We start from the raw sequence: 22,368 nt of genomic DNA, 5'->3' as shown, positions 1-22,368 counted from the left end.
ACACAGTAATATTTTAATTTTGAACAGTTTCGTGAGATGTCCTTGTTAGATATGATATTCCTGCAAAAAACTAGAAAAAAAAAAACATTTAGTTCAGTATTATCATTTATAGTTCATACCTGAAATAAAAGGTTCAATGTTTGATTACAAACGGTAATTTTTTATATCACGACGCTTTGCTGTCACAATTTTATTGATTCGCGACATCTGTTAGATAATTCATAAACATTATGAGAAGCTTAACTGGTTACGTGCAATTTCAGCTAGTGGAACAGTTCGTTGGAAAGTATTGAAATCCTACATGAACGCGTTTTCAAAAGATGTGAGCTCAAAATTTATGTTGTAGGAAGCCTTCGGCGTTTTGTTGTTCACCCTTCAGTTTGACAGTAATCAACCGGCATCAGTGTTTGTCAGATAAAAGCTCATGCGCCGTACGTTATCGATCGGTGTTTCCCCCTGAAGAGTGTGCACCGCAATGAGGAACGGAGAATAACTTTATCCTGCGACTTTGGTAGACCAGACGTCCTTTCAGGCGTTCAATTTCTCACCAGCCACTAGCCGTTTAACACCTCGAAGGCTTCGTCTGACGACATCCACGTAATCGATACCTCTGCAGAGTGTGAAAAAGTGAGAAATTTCTTTTCAGATAAGCCAATTCTGAAAAGAAACTTATCATTTTTGTGAAAAACCAATTTGTGCATCATTTAACCTATTTACTTTCATCCAGTTGGTTGGAAGAATGCAATGTTGGGCTTATTAAACGTCATTGTGTTTTCAAGTAGTAACTAAGGATTGCTTAAAAATAGTGTGTTTCAAACAATATCTTGAGAAAATGCCTTTTTAAAATAATTTCGATTGAGATCCCATTTGTGTCCGTAACAAAGCATAAAGGTAAAAATAGGATATGAAATAGTTCTGCTCACGACGGGTAAGAAAAATTATCGATTGGATATTTCTGTCTGAATCGAAAAATCAGCCCCCACCCCGGTGTTGGCTAATAGATAACGTGAACGACTCGTGGTCAATTATATTAAGACATGTGGTGAATTGCAAAAAATCGAGAAAATTTCGACTAAAAAGTGTTAGAATAATAAATATTTGCCTGTTATAATAGTGCATGAAGGTCGATACAAAATAAAATTATACGAGAGCTGAATCTAGTTCGGAATAGCGTTGAAAGAGTGTGAAAAAATGAGCTCATTTAATGGTTGGTTGAGCACCCGCTGCGGTGTCTGAGAAGGACTCTTGGAAAAATCGATAAGCGCGGATTATCAACTGGCTGACTGCAGACAGGAAGGGTCGACATTCTTAATATTCCCTCACGTAATACATACGAAGCGAGCAGCAAGACGAATTGCGTCCACTAATCCATATTGAAGTACAAGTAAATTTCTTCGGGGACGTAACGAATACTGGCGAGTCAACTAGTCGGCAAAGATTTCGACGCATTATAACTCGTCAACCTAACAGTACAACCTGCATAGTGCACCACACTTTCACTGCCGGAAGTGTGATTTTGTTTATTTTCGCTGTGGGACGTGTTTGACTAATAAACCAGCCTTGATGATCGGATCATTTTGGAATTTGTGTAGAGCGTGCCCTTCAATGCCTGTAGATAAGGTAAGTGGTAGAAAATAATTGATTCACGAATGTTTATTTACATTGATATATGTACTTGTTATCCAATTGTTCGGAAGTAACCAAAAAATGAAAATTATAATTTACATACATATTGGTAATTGATGATGTCTTCATCAAAAGAACGAATTTGGTTCCCAAATCCTTAATATATGAAATTCGAAATTATTGCCCGTATACGTGGATGTGTTAGTATGTATTTATGTAGGCTCGCATGCATGTCCATATGTGCGAGTATGTATGTTCGTATACGGATGTACATATGATGTATACATATTAGGGTGGGGAAAAATGATCGATTTTCCAGGAACAAGTTTTTTTGGTTCCTTTTGGGGCCCCAAACAACCCTAAACTTACTGGAAGTCGATTGGTTTTGTCTCCGCTTGGCGCATTGCGTTTCAAATTTGTATGGAAATTTATATGGGATAACCTACTTTTTTGCATTTACCTTTCTAGAGAGCTCAATAATACTCTTTTCGTTTTTGGCACTACATTATGTTAAAGTATAGTATTTTAGATGCCTAACAACTTTGCCGAAGACACTGAAGAGCTAGGATGTCCATGAGAAGAGCTATAGCTGTTCAAAGTTGAGTATGTCGATTTAAATGCAGAAAATCTTGTTTTCTGCCAACATTACCAATGTACCGGTGTCAGCAGGATTCCCATCAGAAGTAACCTGCGTAACGAGTTTATACACTCAGCTGGATCAAGCAAACAAATTTAGGTCAACATTTTAGGCGTAGGTAGAATCTACAACGTGTTTCTGAGGTCACTTCTGATGGATATCTGATTAACGCAGGTACACTGGCAGTGTTGGCAGAAAAAATGATTTGCAACATAAATTTCGACATACTCAACTTTGAACAGCTCTAGTATTTTTTTGGGACACCCTAGCTCTTTAGTGTCTTCGGCCAAGTTGTTAGGCATCAAAAAACCTACCATTTGAAGTCATGAAACCTTTGGTTTGAGCCATTGTGAACTCTTTAGAATGGAAAATGCAAAAAAGTTGGTTTTTCCATACAAATCTTCATATAAATTTGAAATGCAATGCGCCAAGCGGAGACAAAACCAATCGACTTCCGATAAATTTAGGATTGTTAGGGACCCCAAAAAGAACAAAAAAACTTGGTTCTGGCCTTCTGCTATCAAGTTTCGTTTTTTCCATATAACAATTCCCCACCCTAATACATATGCTTGTATGTGTGTGAAGTAACGATACATGTATGTAAGTATGTTCCTAAATGTGTGTATGTATTAGGGTAGTTACGGATATCCGAACCGCATCCGTAAATGCGGAACATCAACATGAAAATTGTCATCCGAACTCGCATCCGCATCCGCAGCATACTATGCGGATGTTGAGAAAAAATATCGATTCGAAAATTTTTGTAGAAAAATTTTCCTTGGTGTATTTCCTGCTCGCAACCGTAAATGAAAAATCATAGGGTAATCGCTCCATTATTCATCTCAACAGCTTGATGCACCTATATTCATCTTACTTCTCTCATTTGTCCAATTTACCGTCAAATTTCTACAAATTTTCGAAAGTAAACCTATTTGCTTCTCGATTTTCTCTAGTGGCTGAAAGTTTAACGTTGAAAATATGTTAAAATTTGACGATAAATTGATAAAAAAGGCGTGATGAGATGAATATAGGTTCTGAGATGAAGATAGGAGCGGTTACCATACTTCAATCGCGTTGCGCCACCCCGTTTTAAGTCCGATCGAGCTAAAATGTTGCATAGGGTGTTTTTTCGGGAAGGTGAACAATTTGGGTAGGTTTTTATAAATTTTCTGGTTACTTTTTTCCATATAAGCAGGTCCGGATTTGAGGGGGGGCATAGGGGGCAAATGCCCCGGGCCTCCTGATTCAAGGGGCCCCCCTAATCCTGGGCGACCTTTTTTTTTGCTCGTCACCTTCCAGAACGTTACCTCTAAGTATTTTAAGAAAAGAGGGCCTCACAGAGAAATTTGCCCCGGGCCTCCCAGCGTCTAAATCCGGCCCTGCATATAAGTTATTGGCACCCTAATGTACACGCTAAAGTTCAAACCTTAAATAACAAAAGTGTCCTCTCGAAACGCACAATAATTGCTCTGATTTCGTACAACAAATGTGTGAAATACCTAACACACGAGTTGTACAATGAATATATTGCAAAGCAAGGCAAAGCCTTGGTGCTATATTCTGAATCGGAAATCGATTTTCTGTTTATTATACCACAGACTTCACAGCCAACTGTTTTAGTGTACAGGACAATTGTGGGGCTAGCGCTACGATCCTACTGACACCAACAGACTCTCCCGAGCCGGGACTTGAACCTACGACGACTGGCTTGTTAGGCCAGCATCGAACCTCAAGATCAGCTGGAAGAGTATTGACAGAGATCGAAATCAGAATATGTATCATACACACAATAATCGTGATGTTTCGATAAACTCCGGTTTTGGGCGAACGATCAGTTTCGGAGCGCTTAGCCCTGAAAAGATAGTCATATTTTGGTATGTGTAAAAGGATAATCGTGCGTGAAAATGACTCCCGACTTTTATATGATTAAAAATGCAATTTTTTCTTTATACATTATCGATAAACGGTTCTAACAGTGTTAACACATCTATAAATAGCAAACACTAGTATTTAGGTTTAAATATTTCTTTATTGATCATGAGAAACCGAGAAAAAGGTGACGCACGGTTAGAAAAAAATGGCAATATTGCTGCAAGCAAGGAGCCAAATTGACGCAGACTATCTATCCAGGGTTAAAGAAACTATGGTCCAATTTCGTGAGAAAGGCCATATCTAAAAACACGGCCTGCCTTCAAAACAGCCATTAGTTATGTTTTTTGCCACAGAATAACCTGACGCTAGTGCCAGTAAAGTAAATCCGAATGTTAATTGTTATATATTCAATGATGCTCTCAATTTACCAGATTCAGTTAATATTTTAATATTCTATTTCGTTTGAACACAAATTTGTACTTTAGGAGAGCATCTTCAGCGGTGGTCCAAATCGTTATTTTGTTCTAGTTTTGCCTTTCTCCTAGAAAGGTATAGCAATCACTTGCAAAACCGAAGATATAAAAGTGCTCCAAAAGGCCGAATGGCATATATCACTCGACTCAGCTTGGCGAGCTGTGCATTTTCTGTATGTGTGTGTTTGTATGTGTGTGTGTGTGCAGATTTTTATTCTCACTCACTTTTCTCAGAGATGGCTGGACCGATTTTCATGAAATTGATTGCAAATGAAAAGTCTTGTTGTCCCATAAGACCCTATTAAATTTTATTGTAATCGGATTTTTAGTTTAGAGGTTATGTATCAAAATGCAAAAATCATGAAACATCATTATCTCTAAAACCACACAACCGATTTGAACAAAATTTGTTTCAAATGAACGGGCTACCTTAAAAACCCTAAACTTTTGAATTTTATAAAGATTGAACTTGTGGTTCAAAAGTTACGAAAAGAAACGTGTTCTGAACACTGTTTAATCTCACTCATGTTTCTCAGAGATGGCTGGACCGACTTTCATAAAATTAGTGTCAAATGGAAGGTCTAGTTGCCCCATAAGACCCTATTGATTTGTTTTGCAATCGGACTATTACTTTGACTGTTATGTTTAAAAATGTGGAATCCAGCTATGAAAAGGAGCATATTCCGAAGACTACTTAAACTCACTTACTTTTCTCAGAGATGGCTGACCCGATTTCCACAAAATTAGTGTCAAATGATCAGTCTAGCTGCCTCATAACACCCTATTGAATTTTACTGTAATCGAACTGTAACTTCGTCTGTAATGAACCGAAATGTGAAAATCACGAAACTTCATTATCTCAGAAACTACACAACCGAATTGATCAATATTATTATCAGATGAGCGGAGTAGTTAAGCGTTAACTGATGAATTATGATTAAACAAGTGATTTCAAAGTTTGGCTGCCCTATACGTTTCCATTTCATTTGATTATAATCGAACTTAAGCCACCGTTAAGTATTAAATTGTTAATAAAACAACGAAAGTCTATTATCTCAAAGATTACATGACTTATTTGAACATAAGTGTCATACGAACGAGTCATCTCTCAAACTGACAAATAACAAAATTCATAACAATTTGATATGTGGCTCAAAAGTTATGGAAAGAAAAGAAATTCAAAGACTATTTGAAACTATACTCACTTCGATCTATATATGTGGCCTCAACATAATTTAAATGTGGTGTCGAACTATTTGAACGTTCCAAATTCATTGATTCTTTGCGACGTGTTTAAAATGCACGACGAATCGATCAAAGTCAAATAACAAATCGTTTGAAATGATTGGTTTTATCGAATGACAGCATCCTCGACTTTTGGCTTCTGTACATCGCCTCAATTCTGAATAAATTGGGTGGTATTCGGTCATTATCAGCAGATTTGGCATCAATCTGGCACCGGAGATACCCATTTCGGGAGGTATTTAGTTATTTTGGTTGTTTTCCAGAAACTAAAAGTGGTCGTCTTCAAATTCAAAATGGTGTCCAGGGTCAATGTTTGGTTTCTATGCATCATCTCGATATCCATATTGAGTATTATTCGGTCATTTTCGACTGTTTCCTAGAAGTTGCCATTAAGCAATTCAAAATGGTGCCTGATTGGTTATTTACGGTTTTTTTTTTCACAAACCGGAAGTCGCCGTCTTGGATTTCAAATGGTATTTAAGATAATTTCTGGCCTCTGAGCGTCATTCTGGTTGAAGAAACACCCATGTAGGGTGTTTTTAGCTTGCAACATTCTGGCTCCGGAGATACTCATATTGGGTGGTATTTGGTCATTTTAAGCTGTTTTCCAGGAACCGGAAGTCGCCATTTTAGAATTCAAAATGGTATCTGTGGTCGATTTGAGCTCCTGTGTATCAGCCTGAGGTCGATTATGGAACATATTTGTTACCACTAAAAACTTTCAACTACCAAATATGGTTCCATTTAGTTGATTAGTTCGCGAGATGTGCAGAAATTTGTGCAGAAACATGTGCTTCCAGAAGAGGGAGGGGAGTCGAACCATTATGGACATATCTGTTACCTCTAAAAACATTCTCATACCAAATTTGGTTGTATTTTCTTTATTAGTTCTTGAGCTGTGCGAAATTTGTGTTTCAGTTGTATGGGACCCTCATAGAAAAGGGAGGGGTGTTAAACCATTATGTACATATTTGTTACCTCTAAAAATATTCACCTGCCAAATTTGGTTCCATTTAGTTTGTTAGTTCTCAGAATGTGCAGAAATCTGTGTTTCATTTGTATGGCACCCCTCCCTTCCAAAAGAAGGAGGGGTGTCAAAACATTATGTACATATTTTTTACCACTAAAAACATTTACCTGCCAAATTTGGTTCCATTTAGTTGATTAGTTCTCGAGATGTGCAGAAATTTGTGTTTCATTTGTATAGGACCCTCCCTTCCAGAAGAAGGAGGGGTCTCAATCTATCATAGGAACCTTTATCGGAATCAAAAACCCCTACATACAAATTTTCACGTCGATCGGTTCGGTAGTTTTCGAGCCTATATGGATCAGACAGACATACAGACCGGACTGCATTTTTATATGTATCAATTTTTAAGAACCTTAAGAATGAATATACATTTATTGGATTGAAGCGTTCATGTAAATCTATTTTTACAAATAATAAGTTTGAATGAGAAAGGCTGGGTCTGACCGCTAGGTGGATTAATTTAGGTTTTTTTTTTAACCAACTCGATTTGACTGCTGCACCGGTGTTGTAAATTTTGTTTTACACAAGATCTGAACTGAGAAATTTTCAAACTGGTATACGTTTTGATCTATTTTTGTCACTTTTTGGAATAGGAAAAGGATCGTTCTGATACCCTTTGCACGCTACCGATTGATGGATAAAATGTCATATTTCAATCAATACCACGATTTAAGGTGTTTTCAAATAAAAGTTTTACGAATGTTGTAGGATAAAAAACAAAGATTTTTCACATCAATTTCACAAAGAACACAGTGCAACATTTTTTTTGCCTTGGCTTCTATATTTGATTTTTCGATAAAGTTTGATGCGAAAATAAATTCCCCCGAGTTTGAACATATTTTAACTTAAGGGGCAACAATGGCGCCATTTTGATTTTTTTATAAATCGGAACTTTTCGATGTTGTCTCGACGCCATTTTGTTTTAAGACCAAATATCAAAGTTCTGAGAGTTTGTCCACATATTAGCATCTTCTTACCCATTTGAAAAAACAAATCTTAAATCGGATTTAAAAATGGCGCCATTGTTGCCCCTTAAGTTAAAATATGTTCATACTCGGGGAAATTTGGTTTTGCATCGAAATACACAAATAAATTATATAATGAAACCAAGGCAGAAAAAAAGTCAATTTTTGTTGCACTGTGTAATTTTTGTAGTTTTTCCGAAAAAAATTTTCCGGAAATGAACAGCTTTGTCGTTCTTGGTAAAGACTAAAAAAGATTCCATCAAGGGGTCCAAATTCAAAAAACTACAAGAATCGTAGAAATCGATAAAATAAAAAAGGAGGGCGAATAAGGGTTGTACTCGGGAAAAAATGCACCTCTTTTATCTGTGTGTAATATGTTTGTCCGTGGGTAAAAATTGATGAAAAATTGAGCATGACTAGATTGAAGTGTATTATCCACATTTGTAGAATTTTATAACAACCGGTTCAGTGGTTATTACTATGTCATTGTGCTGAAAGTGGAAGAAAATCGAAGACAGCTGACTCTGTGAAGACCCGGAAGGTGTTGGATTATTGTAAGCGTAATCTGAACCATTCGATTCGCGACGCGGTCCTCAAAGCAAAGTATTCCATTTGGTTCGTTCAGCGAACCATGAAACGAGCTGAGCTTCGTGTATTCAAGATCCGGAAGGCACCGAACTGGCGTAATCAACAAAACACAGTGGCCAAATCTCGCTCAAGGAAGCTGTATCGAGAGTGGTTAACGAAACCCAAAATTCGCCAAATCACAGTTTGAAGTTCCGGAAGACAAAGGAAAAAGAAAGTGGACAAATTCGTCAGAAAATACTTGCTCTGGCAGACCATATGCGATAAACTGAGTAAACCGTACATCACAACGGGTACCACCAATAGTGAAATTTACTGCACCGATTGCCTCCAGAAGTATCTGTTGCGTACACTACATTACGTAAAAGTATAGCATTTTAGATGCTTAACAACTTTACCGAAAACACTGAAGAGCTAGAATGTCGCTACAAAAAGCTATAAATGTTTAAAGTGGAGTAAGTCGAATTAAATGATGAAAACCATTTTTTTGCTAACACTACCAACGTACCAGCTATCAAATTTCTATTATTCTATCAAAATTAACTTGTCGTATCGAGTTTATCTACTCAGTCCATATTATATATGTAGATAGGATTTGCAACATGTTGCAGAGGTTAATTCTGATGAAAATCTGACTGACGCCAGTACACTGGTAGTATTGGCAGAAAAAATGATTTTCAGCATTTGAGTCGACATACTCAACTTTGAACAGCTAGAGCATTTATTTGGGACATCCTCGTTTTCGGAAAAGCTGTTAGGCATCGAAAACCTACTTTTTGCCTTTCTCCTAGAAAGGTATAGCAATCACTGGAAAAACCAAAGGTATAAAAGTGGTCCCAATGGCCGAATGTCATATACCACTCGACCCCTTTCGACGAACTGAGCATTTTCTGTATGTATGTATGTATGTGTGTATGTGTGTGTGTGTGTGTGTGTATGTGCAACTTTTTTTTCTCACTCAGAGATGGCTGCACCGATTTTAATAAAATTAATTGCAAAAGAAAAGTCTAGTTGCGCCATAGGTTGCTATTGAATTTCATTGTAATCGGATTTTTAGTTTAGAGGTTATGTATCAAAATGTAAAAATCACGAAACATCAATATCTCAGAAACCACACAACCGATTTCAATAAAACTGGTTTCAAATGATTGGGCTGTCTCCAGAACCCTTAATTTTTAAATTTCGTTATGATTGAACTTATGGTTCAAAAGTTATGTAAAGAAAAGTTATCCTGAGGTTGTTTAAACTCACTCATTTTTCTCAAAGATGGCTGAATCGATTTTCACAAAATTAGTGTCAAATGAAAGGTCTAGTTGCCCCATAGATTGCTATTGAATTTCATTGCAATCGGGTTGTAGCTTTGTCCGTTGTTCATAAAAATGTGAAATCATTTAATGAAAGTAAACATATTGACTTTCTCCTAACGATCACTGGCTAATTAAAAGGTAGAAAAGTGATCCAAATGGCCGAATGTCATAAACTACTCGAATCCGTTCGACGAATCGAGCATTTTCTGCATATATGCATGCATAGGTGTATATGTTTGTGTGTGGGTGTGTACGTGTGTATGTGCATCTATTTTTCGCACTCACTTTTCTCAGAGATGGTCTGACCGATTCTTTCTATCTTGGTGTCAAATGAAGGGTCTATTTGCCGCTAAGGTTCCTATTGAATTTCATTGTAATCAAACTTTTAGTTTTTGGCGCTGCGTCAGAATGTGAAAAACGCTCTTATATCTCAGAAGCTATGAACATAGTTGTATTCAAATTAATGGGCTTTTAAACCCTTAAACAATGAATTTCATAAAGTTTAAACATGTGGTTTGAAAGTTATAAATAGAAAGAAACGCAACCCGCAGACTGTTTAAAACTATAGCTACGATCAAAATATGTGGCCTCAACATCATTTAAATTCGATAATGTACTATTTCAATGTTTGCGGCCTTGCTCGGGATTGAAGTTGAAATTAAAATTCATTTCTATCATTTCACTTTTTGCCTTTCTCCTAGAAAGGTATAGCAATCACTGCAAAATCTAAAAGTATAAAAGTGCTCAAAAGGGCCGAATGTCGTTAATCACTCGACTCAGTTCGACGAACTGAGCATTTTCTGCATGTGTGTGTGTGTAACGCTCTCCCAATCTCACTCGATTTTCTCAGAGATGGCTGAACCGATTTCAATGAAATTAATTGCAAATGAAAGGTCTAGTTGCCCTATAAGACCCTATTGAATTTTATTGTGATTTGATTTCTAGTTTATGTATCAAAATGTAAAAATCACGATAGATCAATATCTCAGAAACTATACAACCGATTTGTACAAAATTAGTTTCAAATGAGCGGGCTACCCAAACAACCCTTAAATTTGCATTTTATGGAGATTGAACATGTGGTTAAGAAGTTATGGAGAGAAACGTGTCCTGGAGACTATCTCACTCATGTTTCTCAGAGATGGCTGGACCGATTTTTATAAAATCAATGGTAAAATGGAAGGTCTTGTTGCCCCATAAGACCCTATTGATTTATTTTGCAATCGGATTATTACTTTGCCTGTTATGTTTAAAAACGTGAAATCCAGCTATGAAAAGAAACATATTTCGAAGACTACTTGGACTCACTCACTTTTCTCAAAGATGGCTGACCCGATTTCCACAGAATTAGTATCAAATGAAAGGTTTAACTGCCTCATAACACCCTATGGATTTTTGCTGTAATCGGACTGTAACTTCATCTGTAATGTATCGAAATGTGAAAATCACGAAACTTCATTATCTTAGAAACTACACAACCGATTTGAACAATATTGATATCAGATGAGCGGGCTAGTTAAGGGTTAACTGATGAATTATGATTGAACACGTGGTTTCAAAGTTTGGCTGTCCTAAACGTTACCTTCTCATTTGATTGTAATCAAACTTAAGCAACCTGTATGTTTTAATTTGTAAAACAACGAAAGTCTATTAGCTCAAGTATTGCACGACTTATTTGAACATAACTAGTGTCATACAAACGAGTCATTTCTCAAACTTACAAATAACAACTTCATAACAATTTGATATGCTGTTCAAAAGTTTTGGAAAGAAAAGAAATTCAAAGAATATTCAAAACTATACCTGCTTCGATCGATATATGTGACTTCAACATAATTTAATTGTGGTTTCGTACTATCTGAACGTTCCCGGTATCGCTCGTGATTAAATTGTTCGAAATTGAGAGTCATTTCTTTTATTTCGATATTTCTTAAGCACTAACATTACGTCAAATTTCATATTTTATACTTCAATTACAACATCAATATTTTAGAACCCAAAGAGTGAATATACCTTTATTGGATTTAGGCATTCATGTAAATCTATTTTTATAAATAATAAGTTTGAATGAGAAAGGCTGAGTCTGACCGCTAGGTGGATTAATTTAGGTTTTTAAGTTATGAAACGTATGCCACTTTGAGCTTCTAGAATGTAAGATGCAAAAAAGTAGGATTTCCCATACTAATCTTCATACAAATTTGAACTGTAATTTACAATGTGTTCTCCGTGTTTTTCTACCATTCCTCTTGCTGTTTTGATCTGGTTCATTATAAAGTTATTGCAAATCTCTCAAAAAAATATTGTTAAGTGTTCGGAAAATGATCGATCGAATTGACCTGGACCTGGAAGAATATACAACAGGTACTTTTTTTTTCATCAATCAGCCACCATTGAAAAAAAAAATGCTGACAAAGATATCGATTCCGAGAGTGAAGATGAGACAGAAAAAATTCTTCCAGTGCACGAGCTGAACCAATGTTTGAAGCACCATTTCTCATGTGGTTGTGCTTTTTTTTCGAACACACATGACATGAAAATTAAATTCATTTAATTTTTTTATTGGCTGAACTGGGGGTCCAAGAGCTTGATGATTTTAAGCCCGAAAAAATTTACTTCACTGCTTTTTGGAATTATGAAGTTGGCATCGTGATTGCTAGTGATACCAGCCTCGTCGACTTTAGATGAGCGGACGTTCTCAGTAACAGGTGCTACGCTGGATCCTAGGAAAAGCAGATGACACACGGTTGAAGGCACGTTGAATACCAATGATGGCACTGTTTGCACTGTAGTTGGTGCGACGAAAAGGCAGTTGCAACACAGGTGACCTCCGCAGGGTTCTGGGTGGCGTGTTTAGGTTGATCAGGCGAAGAATGGCCGGGCAATCAATCCGTGAAGTCAAAACATCCGAGACTACCATGGCGCGCGCTGTTTCTCGTCGAAGCTGAAGAGTATTGAGCTGGAGAAGCTGGCAGCGATCCTCGTATCGGGTGTTACGCATGGGTTGCCGCCAGGGAAGCGCTCTATGAGCGTAATGTACGAATCGGCGCTGGATGCTTTCAATGCGCTGGATTGCATTATTGTAATGAGGAATCCAGACAGTGGAACAGAATTCCAATGAGGACCGAACAAGTGAGCAATAGAGTGTTGTTATACATTGTATATTTCTGAAATCCCGCGTCATGGGACCAATCATTCCCAGTTGTCTAGCGGCTTTAGCAACAATAGACGATGTATGTTGTTTGAATTCCAGTTTGGTATCGAGGAAAACTCCAAGATCCTTAACGTGATCAACTCGCTGTATTGAAGACCCATCTAACATGTAATCGAAATGTAGCGGACCGTGTTTCCTAGTGAACGTTATTACTCAGCATATCTTTGGGTTAAGTACCATCCAGTTTAACTTGCACCCACGTGTGAATAAGTTGAGTTGTTGTTGGTGATAAGTGGCGTCTTCGGTGTAGATTCGTGTTTTTATTAAGGAACACGACAATTTTGTTGTGGGTGTTCATCTGGTTTGGTAATTGGAATTCATCTGGTTTGGTAATTGGAAAAAGAAGAAAACAAAAACACGTCGACGCAAAAACAAAAAACACAACATTATCACAACTGATTCGGGACTACGAAGTTTGAAAAGATTTTGAAGGCTGTTCGCTCCTACGCGAATTCTCATGAGCGATTGTCAAAATGTTTGTGATGTCAAAAGCAAAAATATTCCCTTTTTTCTTTTTCGCATGCAAAAACCAAACATATGAGCCGTTGCGGAACAGAGTGGTCTATGTGCCATCGAGCAATTTGTTCAGGAGAAGCAATTTTCGAAAAATCTCTGAATAAAATTCTGTCCAACGGATTCTTTCAAACAAAGTGTTCTAATAAAAAGGTTATGAAGTGGTTAAACATGGGGATACATAAAATTAACAGTTTCTTTGCGAAATCGGTGATTTTATCTCACCAATGTGCACAGACCACTCTGACTTCATCTATATATTCACTGGAATCCTCGAATCGTTTCGGAACAGAGTGGTCTATATACACAAACCTGGTAAATGACAAAGTAAATGACGGTAACTCTTATAAAATGGCTGGTCAACTACAAAGGTCGCGTGTAGGATACGGCCACTGTGTCACAACACGAAGCTGAATCGTCATTGTTTGTTCTGCGGAGTCGCTCGATTAATCCTACTATCAGCCGTGAGGTCCTGACTTAGACGTTCGACGCAAATTGTTTCTCTCCGTTTGATTCGCAAAATAACAATACACGAGTTATCGTACGGGTGTTTTTTTTTCGATTAGTTCTTGTGTTGTGCGATAACAATAGCCTGCAGTTTATCGGCAGAAACATCTTCTGCACACTATTAGGGGCAGGCTACCCCGCCAGTGATCTGATACGCAGCTGATATATCAGCAAGAATAATTCTCCCGCACCGCTGTTACCCCACTAGCAGCACGGACCAACATACGATCGAGCGAGTGGAAGGCAACTACAAGTGGCATCCACAAGGTCGCGTGTAGGATACGGCCACTGTGTCACAACACGAAGCTGGATCGTCATTGTTTGTTCTGCGGAGACACTCGATTGATCCTACTATCAGCCGTGAGGTCGTGACTTAGACGTTCGGTGAAGTATTCACTTTAGACTTTTTATCATTATTATTAATATTATTACTATCAATATTATTATTATTAATATTATTATTATTATTATTATTGTTGTTATAATTATTATAATTATTATTATTATTATTATTATTACTATTATTACTATTGTTATTAGTATAAGTATTACTGTCTTTTTTTTATTTTGATCCCTTGTAGTTTGAAAAATTGTTTTTAAAATTTAATATCAACTATTTGATCCCCCCCACACATTCGAATATTTATCGTTTGTGTGCGGTAGAGCGTAACGCTCCCGCAAAATGGACGACATGCAGGTGCAACTTTTGCTGGATGTTGAAACAAATGGGGAAGAAATTGAAATTTCCCCCAGCAGTTCTCCCTTACCTTCCCCTGTACCACCCCCGCTACCTAGCCCCGTACCAGGGGTACCGGCAACACGGGTAAAAGCTTACCCAGATGCCGCTAGCGGTCCCTACGTTGTTTACTTCCGGCCCATTTAAAAACCTTTGAATATAATTCAAATAGGCAAAGACCTGGCAAAACAGTTTTCGGCCGTAACCGAGATTACGAAGGTGAGGCCGAACAAACTGCGAGTTGTCGTGAGTAGCTTGAAGCAAGCAAACGAAATTGCTAGCTACGAGCTTTTTACAAGGGAGTACCGCGTGTACATCCCTGCCAAGGACGTGGAGATCGACAGTGTGGTTACCGAAGGAAGCCTCACGGTCGATGACATTTTGCGTCACGGGGTTGGCTGCTTCAAGAACCCCCTGATTCAAGATGTTAAGATACTGGATGTCAAGGAATTGCATTCAGTATCCATCGAAGAAGGGAAGAAGAAATTCCTCCCTTCGGATTCCTTCCGTGTAACATTCGCCGGATCCGCACTGCCGAACTACATCTCTTTGGACAGGGTTCGTCTGCCTGTACGCCTGTTCGTACCGCGGGTCATGCATTGCCAAAACTACAAGCAGTTAGGTCATACAGCCACCTACTGCTGCAACAAGGCACGCTGCAGCAAGTGCGGAGGCAATCATGCTGAGACCGCTTGCAGTGAGGATACTGAAAAGTGTCTTTACTGCGAGGGAACTCGGCATGACCTTTCGGCGTGTCCCGCGAACAAACAGCGCGAGGAAAAAATTAAGCGTTCTCTCAAAGGCCGCAAGATAACCCCTAGCGGAATGACCAACAAGCCAACACAACAAGGAAGCGGTGAAGAAAAACCGAAGCAAGTTCCTCCCGGTTTTAATTTTAAATCAAACCAGGAGTACCCACCGCTTCCTGGGGCACCAAAAACCCCTCGTGCACCCATTTCTCGATCAGAAGATAAAAAAGAAACAGGGTTCATAAAATTTTATGATATTGTGGACTGGATAGTTAAAACATTCAACATACCAGATCCCCTACAAAATATTTTTCTTGCCCTTCTTCCTACAGTGAAAACCTTTTCGAAGCAACTAGCAGCAACTTGGCCCCTCATTTCAGCTATTATATCTTTCGATGACTAATACGGCGAAAGAGGTTAGGAATTTTATCACTGTATTACAGTGGAATTGCAGAAGTATCATCCCCAAATTCGATTTATTTTCTCATTTGATAAATACATACAATTGTGACGCATTCGCGCTCTGTGAAACCTTTCTCAATTCAAACGATCAACTCAATTTCCACGATTTTAACATAATTCGTAGAGATCGAGACTCACACTCAGGGGTACTTTTAGGGATTAAAAAGTGCTATTCCTTCTTCAGAATCAACCTCCCCTCGATCTCGAGTATTGAAGTCGTTGCCATTCAAACCAATATGAATGGAAAAGATCTTTGCCTTGTTTCACTATATATACCTCCAGTAGCGCGGCTTGAACAGAAGCAACTTTCTGATATAGCAGAATTGCTCCCCGCATCTTTTCTGATAATGGGAGATTTTACCTCTCACTGTTCGCAATGGGGGTCGCTGTACGACGACAACCGATCTTCGTTAATCTGTTCCTTAATCGATGACTTCAATATGACACTTTTGAATACTGGGGAAGCGACACGTGTACCTAATCCTCCAGCTCGTGAAAGCGTGCTCAACCTATCCCTTTGCTCGACATCACTAGCGTTAGATTGCCGGTGGAAAGTAATCAATGATCCCCACGGTAGTGATCACCTTCCAATCGTTATATCAATTGCTAATGGTTCAACTCCCCCGGACCCAATCAAAATTTCATACGACCTTACTCGTAATATTGATTGGAAGTCATATGAGACGATCATAGCGGAATCCATCGAGTCTCACGAGGAACTTCTTCCGGAGGAAGAATACGCGTTCCTTTCTGGCTTGATCATCGACGCCGCGACTCAAGCTCAGACGAAACCGATACCCGGGGTAACGATTAGACAGCGTTCTCCCAACAAGTGGTGGGACAAAGAGTGCTCTGAACTGTACGCGCAAAGGTCCTCGGTGTATTTGGCCTACCGAAAACACGGTACTCTTGATCTGCTCCGAAAGTACGATGTACTGGATGGACAGATGACGAGTTTAATTAAAGCGAAAAAACGCGGATACTGGCGGCGGTTTGTAAACGCGTTGTCAAGGGAAACAGCGATGAGCACTCTTTGGGACACGGCCAGACGCATGCGGAATCGTAACGTTTCTTAGGAGAGCGAGGAGTAGTCAGGCCGCTGGATACTCGATTTTGCCAAAAAGGTCTGCCCGGACTCTGTACCGGAACAGAAAACCTTTCGCGACGCGTTTTTAGTAGCTACGGAAGAGCCTCCATTTTCGATGTTGTAATTTTCGATGGCTCTCCTCTCGTGCAACAATAAAGCTCCAGGGTTGGATAGAATCAAATTCAACTTGTTGAAGAATCTACCCGACTCTGCAAAAAGACGCTTGTTGGACTTGTTCAACAAGTTTCTTGAGCTAAACATTGTTCCGCACGACTGGAGGGAGGTAACAGTCATTGCTATTCAAAAACCCGGAAAACCTGCCTCTGACCACAATTCTTATAGGCCGATTGCTATGCTCTCTTGCCTCCGGAAATTAATGGAGAAAATGATCCTCTTACGGTTAGACAAATGGGTCGAAACAAATGGTTTACTTTCAGATACTCAATTTGGCTTTCGCCGGGGCAAAGGGACGAACGATTGCCTAGCGTTGCTTTCTACTGAAATTCAACTCGCCTTTGCTCGAAAAGAGCAAATGGCTTCTGCATTCTTGGATATTAAGGGGGCTTTTGACTCCGTCTCTGTAAAAGTTTTAAGCGAGAAACTTCACTCGCAGGGACTTTCACCAAAATTGAATAACTTTTTGCTCAACTTGTTGTCAGAAAAGCATATGTATTTCTCACATGGCAATTCGACAACTACCCGAATTAGTTACATGGGTCTTCCCTAGGGCTCATGTTTAAGCCCCCTTTTATATTATTTTTACGTCAAGGACATCGATGAATGTCTTGCAAATTCATGCACGCTAAGGCAACTTGCAGACGATAGCGTTGTACCCATTACTGGTAGCGAAGCTAGTGATCTGCAAGGACCATTGCAAGATACCTTAGACAATTTGTCTGAATGGGCTCTTAAGCTAGGTATCAAATTCTCTCCGGAGAAAACTGAGTTGGTCGTTTTTTCTAGGAAGCATAACCCAGCTCAGCTGCAGCTCCTACTAACGGGTAAAACGATCTCTCAGGTTTTAGTCGCTAAATATCTCGGGGTTTGATTCGACTCTAAACGCACCTGGGCTTGTCATATTAGGTATCTGACACAAAAATGCCAACAGAGGATTAATTTTCTTCGTACGATTACCGGAACATGGTGGGGTGCCCAGGCCCACCCAGGAGACCTTCTAAGGTTATACCAAACAACGATATTGTCAGTTCTTGAGTACGGGTGTTTCTGCTTCCGCTCCGCAGCAAACACACATTTGATCAAACTGGAACGAATACAATATCGTTGTTTGCGTATTGCCTTAGGTTGCATGCAGTCGACCCATACGATGAGTCATGAAGTGCTAGCGGGTATCCTTCCGTTGAAACATCGCTTTTGGAATCTCTCTTATCGGTTGCTAATTCGATGCACAGTTATGAACCCAAAAGTAATAGAAAATTTCGAGAGGTTGGTCGACCTTCAATCCCAAACCAGATTTATGACTTTATATTTTGACTACATGGCTCAAGATATTAACCCTTCTTCATACAATTCCTCCATTGTCGTACTTTTAGATACTTCTAATAATGCTATATTCTTCGACACCACCATGAAAGAGGACATTATTGGTATCCCGGATCAATTGCGACCCCAAGAGATCCCTAAAATTTTTTCCAATAAGTTTAAACATGTTAGTTATGATAAAAGGTTTTACACTGACGGATCTAATCTAGATGAGTCCACTGGCTTCGGTGTTTTCCACGAAAATTTTACCGCCTCCTACAAACTCGATGCTCCTGCTTCCGTGTACGTCGCAGAACTTGCTGCCATTCAGTACTCTCTTGGGATCATTGAAACCCTGCCCATAGACCACTACTTCATCTTCACAGACAGTCTCAGTGCCATTGAGGCTCTGCGATCGATGAAGACTGTGAAGCACACCCCGTATTTCCTGGGGAAAATACGGCGGTTTTTAAGTGCTTTAACAGATGAACATTAACGGGTTACCTTAGCGTGGGTCCCTTCTCATTGTTCCGTTCCGGGCAATGAAAAGGCTGACGCTTTAGCTAAGGTGGGTGCTATTAATGGCGATATTTATGTAAGACCAATTGCTTATGATGAATTTTATAGCATTTTGCGTCAGAGAACACTCAACAGTTGGCAATCATCATGGAACTCAGATGAACTGGGACGGTGGCTACATTCCATTTTTCCTAAGGTATCGACGAAAGCATGGTTCAAGGGGTTGGATGTAGGTCGGGACTTCATTCGCGTGATGTCCAGACTTATGTCCAATCACTATACGTTAAACACGCATCTCTTTCGTATAGGGCTTGTAGACAGTAATCACTGCGTTTGTGGCGATGGCTACCATGACATCGAGCATGTTGTTTGGTCGTGTATCGAATACTGTGGTGTTAGGTCTGAGCTTATAGATTCCCTTCGGGCCCGAGGAAAACAACCGAACGTACCCGTTAGAGACATTCTGGGAAGCGGTGATCTCCAGTACATGACACAGCCATACGGGTTTATAAAAAATGCTGGCACTAAAATTTGATTTCTTTTATCTATTTGCTAGAATACAATTTCAGTCACAAACTGAAAGAGAATGATACACCCGGCTGGAGACACTAAAACGAAGACTCGGCATCTCTATGTTTACGCAGACACCTCAGACCAAAACTGCTCAAATAGAACATCACTGGTTAGCCACGTACAAATGAATACATTCTGTAATATAAAATAGTTAAAAGTCACATGTTATATGGTACATATAGCATGTCACATGTAAGATGTCACGTGTTACATTACATGTAACACAACATGTTACATATTACGTGATATTTTACATGTTACATTTTTCGTGTTACATTACGTGTAACATGTTACATATTACGTGTGACATGTACAGAACAAGTGACATGTTACTTATCACATGTAATATGCTACATGTTACGTGTTACATGATAGTATTACACCGATTTATGGCCATTCTGTTTCGGACAAAATTTCAACACGGTATAAATCAGCTTTTAAATTCGATTTTTCGAAATTTTCTTTATCTCCTAACTTCAGTTTCTTGAGTAGATGCGGCTTATGCAAAAACCTCATTTTCGAAAAAAAAAATGGTCTTTAGACCACTCTGTTCCGCAACGGCTCATATATCAGCACGTTCGTAGTCCCGAATTGGAATTACGAAATGTGTAGGGTTGCATCAAATGTCACTTGCCTAAGCTGGCCATGTTGCCAACTACTGCAAATCTGGTTTTTATTGATTTTCGAACATGGTATCCAAGATATCATGTAGCCGAGGTGATATGTGATGATAGCTAGATTGTATGGGATATCAGGTAATTCGTAATTTGGATGGGGATATGGTCTCCATAGCACGAATCGCCGATATCGGGTGATATGTGATGTAGTGTGAACGGGGTAAAAAGCAACGCGTTGGTTATATCAGCCATAAAAGATTACAGACGTAGGGGAAAGTAGGTAAAGACGGACACTGCGGGTAAGATGGACACTTTTAATATTTCACAAACTAGAATGTATTATGATAGTTGAGTGATGCGAATACCTTCTTTATAGTGTGTTAATGCTTTTGAGTTGCATTATCGGTTTTCAGCAAGCAATCTGTCAAACTTGTGAGTAAAACAAAGAATATTTTCTTGAACGCGCAATTTTATGTAATTTTCATTCCACGGAAAATAGTGAAAAACTCGTGAAACTTACGTGTTTTCATTTGTTCACAATAGTGAAGTGATTAATTAGTCTTTCCTCGGTTTTCTAGTGAAAATCCAGCAGATTTTCGATGTTCCGATGAAGAGCTACGATCGTTTGAAAAATTTTCAACCAGGTCGGGCAAGACGGACACACTATGGTAGGGAAAGATGGACACACGGATTTTCCAAGAATTTTCACATGTAGCATCTGTTGTGTACTACAGATGTTCACAAAGTACACCCGCGAGAGAAACCAGCAGATATTAATCACTTAGCAGTTAGAACAAGCCATTTAGGCGGAGAATTTTCGCCTTCATCGGAACCCATCCTCTCAAACTGTGCACGTGATGTATAGATGGACTCCAATAACGTAGAGTAATGTATGGCCATCACTTAACACATAAATCAAAAGAAAACTTAACGTACTACATCTTTTTTGTGAGTATCCACCTTTACCTTCGTAGTGTCCATCTTACCCACCCCAAGTGTCCGTCTTTCCCAACCATGTCAAAAAACAGCAATTTGTAGTCTTATTTTTGAAGTCCCAAAATCCATAAAACTTGAAGGAAGTTCACTAATACCAAAAATGATTTTGAAACAAATGACCTTGAGTTTCAATTTGTATGACTACTGCGATCTAAATAGCAATACCTAAGTAATAATTTAGATTAACCCGTAAAGACCCGGGACGGAACTTTTTTTTAGAAAATGGTCGTTCTCAGCGATGCTGCGGCCGATTTGAGTAAACTCGGAATATTATTCAAGGGGAATAGTTGCTCTAAGTTTTAGTAAGGGTGCCACCCCTCTGAACCCCTCCCAGTTTATGTGAGACCCAAATATGTCTGTGCCTTTTTTTATTTTTTCCTACTGATTGAACAAACGCATGGATTTATCATACGTATCAAATGTCCTTTGCATCAAATCATGTCGAGTAGATGAAATACGATTAACAAAAGTAAATTTTGAAGTTACCAAATTATTTCAGTGCAAAATCACATAACTACGTATTTTCATAGAAAGTCAAAAAAGATGTTCTACTGAGGGAGATTGTAGCTGTGTTCTCCAAGTTTTCTACTCTACATTTTTAGAATTAGGTCTTCTAAGTCCAAATATGTTAAAAGATTCATTCTAGCATATACAGATTTTGAGAAAAACAAGTTTGAATTCACTAAAGTACGAATTTTCATGGAAATTCGATTTTCTCAGTCTCTCACAGTAGGTTTCTATTTTGTTTTTCCATTTTTCAACTTTGCATTTCTAGATAAAGGTCTCCTGAATTCAAATATGGCGAAAGATTTATTCTAGCATGAACAGATTTTGAGAAAAACAAGTTTGAATTCACTAAAGTACGAATTTTCATGGAAATTCGATTTTCTCAGTCTCTCACAGTAGGTTTCTATTTTGTTTTTCCATTTTCAACTTTATATTTTTAGAAAAAGGTCTCCTGAATTCAAATATGGCAAAAGATTTATTCTAGCATGAACAGATTTTGAGAAAAACAAGTTTGTATTCACTAAAGTACGAATTTTCATGGAAATTCGATTTTCTCAGTCTCTCACAGTAGGTTTCTATTTTGTTTTTCCATTTTTCAACTTTACATTTTTAGAAAAAGGTCTCCTGAATTCAAATATGGCGAAAGATTTATTCTAGCATGAACAGATTTTG

The 22,368-nt window shown here is 38.6% G+C and overlaps 1 protein-coding gene across 10 annotated transcripts in view; it reads left to right on the top strand.

The window, feature by feature from the left end:
• Positions 1-462: 462 nt before the first annotated feature.
• Positions 463-22,368, top strand: part of LOC129723484 (putative uncharacterized protein DDB_G0277255) — a 90,659-nt gene continuing 68,753 nt past the window's right edge. For 2 of the 10 annotated variants that reach the window (XM_055678328.1, XM_055678168.1), the window contains exon 1: positions 465-1,620. In XM_055678328.1, coding sequence (XP_055534303.1) covers positions 1,564-1,620 — 57 coding nt within the window. In that variant the 5' untranslated portion in view covers positions 465-1,563. Of the gene's footprint in view, positions 1,621-22,368 lie in introns of all 10 variants that reach the window. The other 8 variants (XM_055677767.1, XM_055677932.1, XM_055677851.1 and 5 more) reach the window with 8 other exon arrangements.

Source organism: Wyeomyia smithii, chromosome 1 (assembly GCF_029784165.1).
Source record: "Wyeomyia smithii strain HCP4-BCI-WySm-NY-G18 chromosome 1, ASM2978416v1, whole genome shotgun sequence".
In the NCBI taxonomy this organism is placed as follows: domain Eukaryota; kingdom Metazoa; phylum Arthropoda; class Insecta; order Diptera; family Culicidae; genus Wyeomyia; species Wyeomyia smithii.
This window is presented reverse-complemented; position numbering and strand designations above follow the sequence as displayed.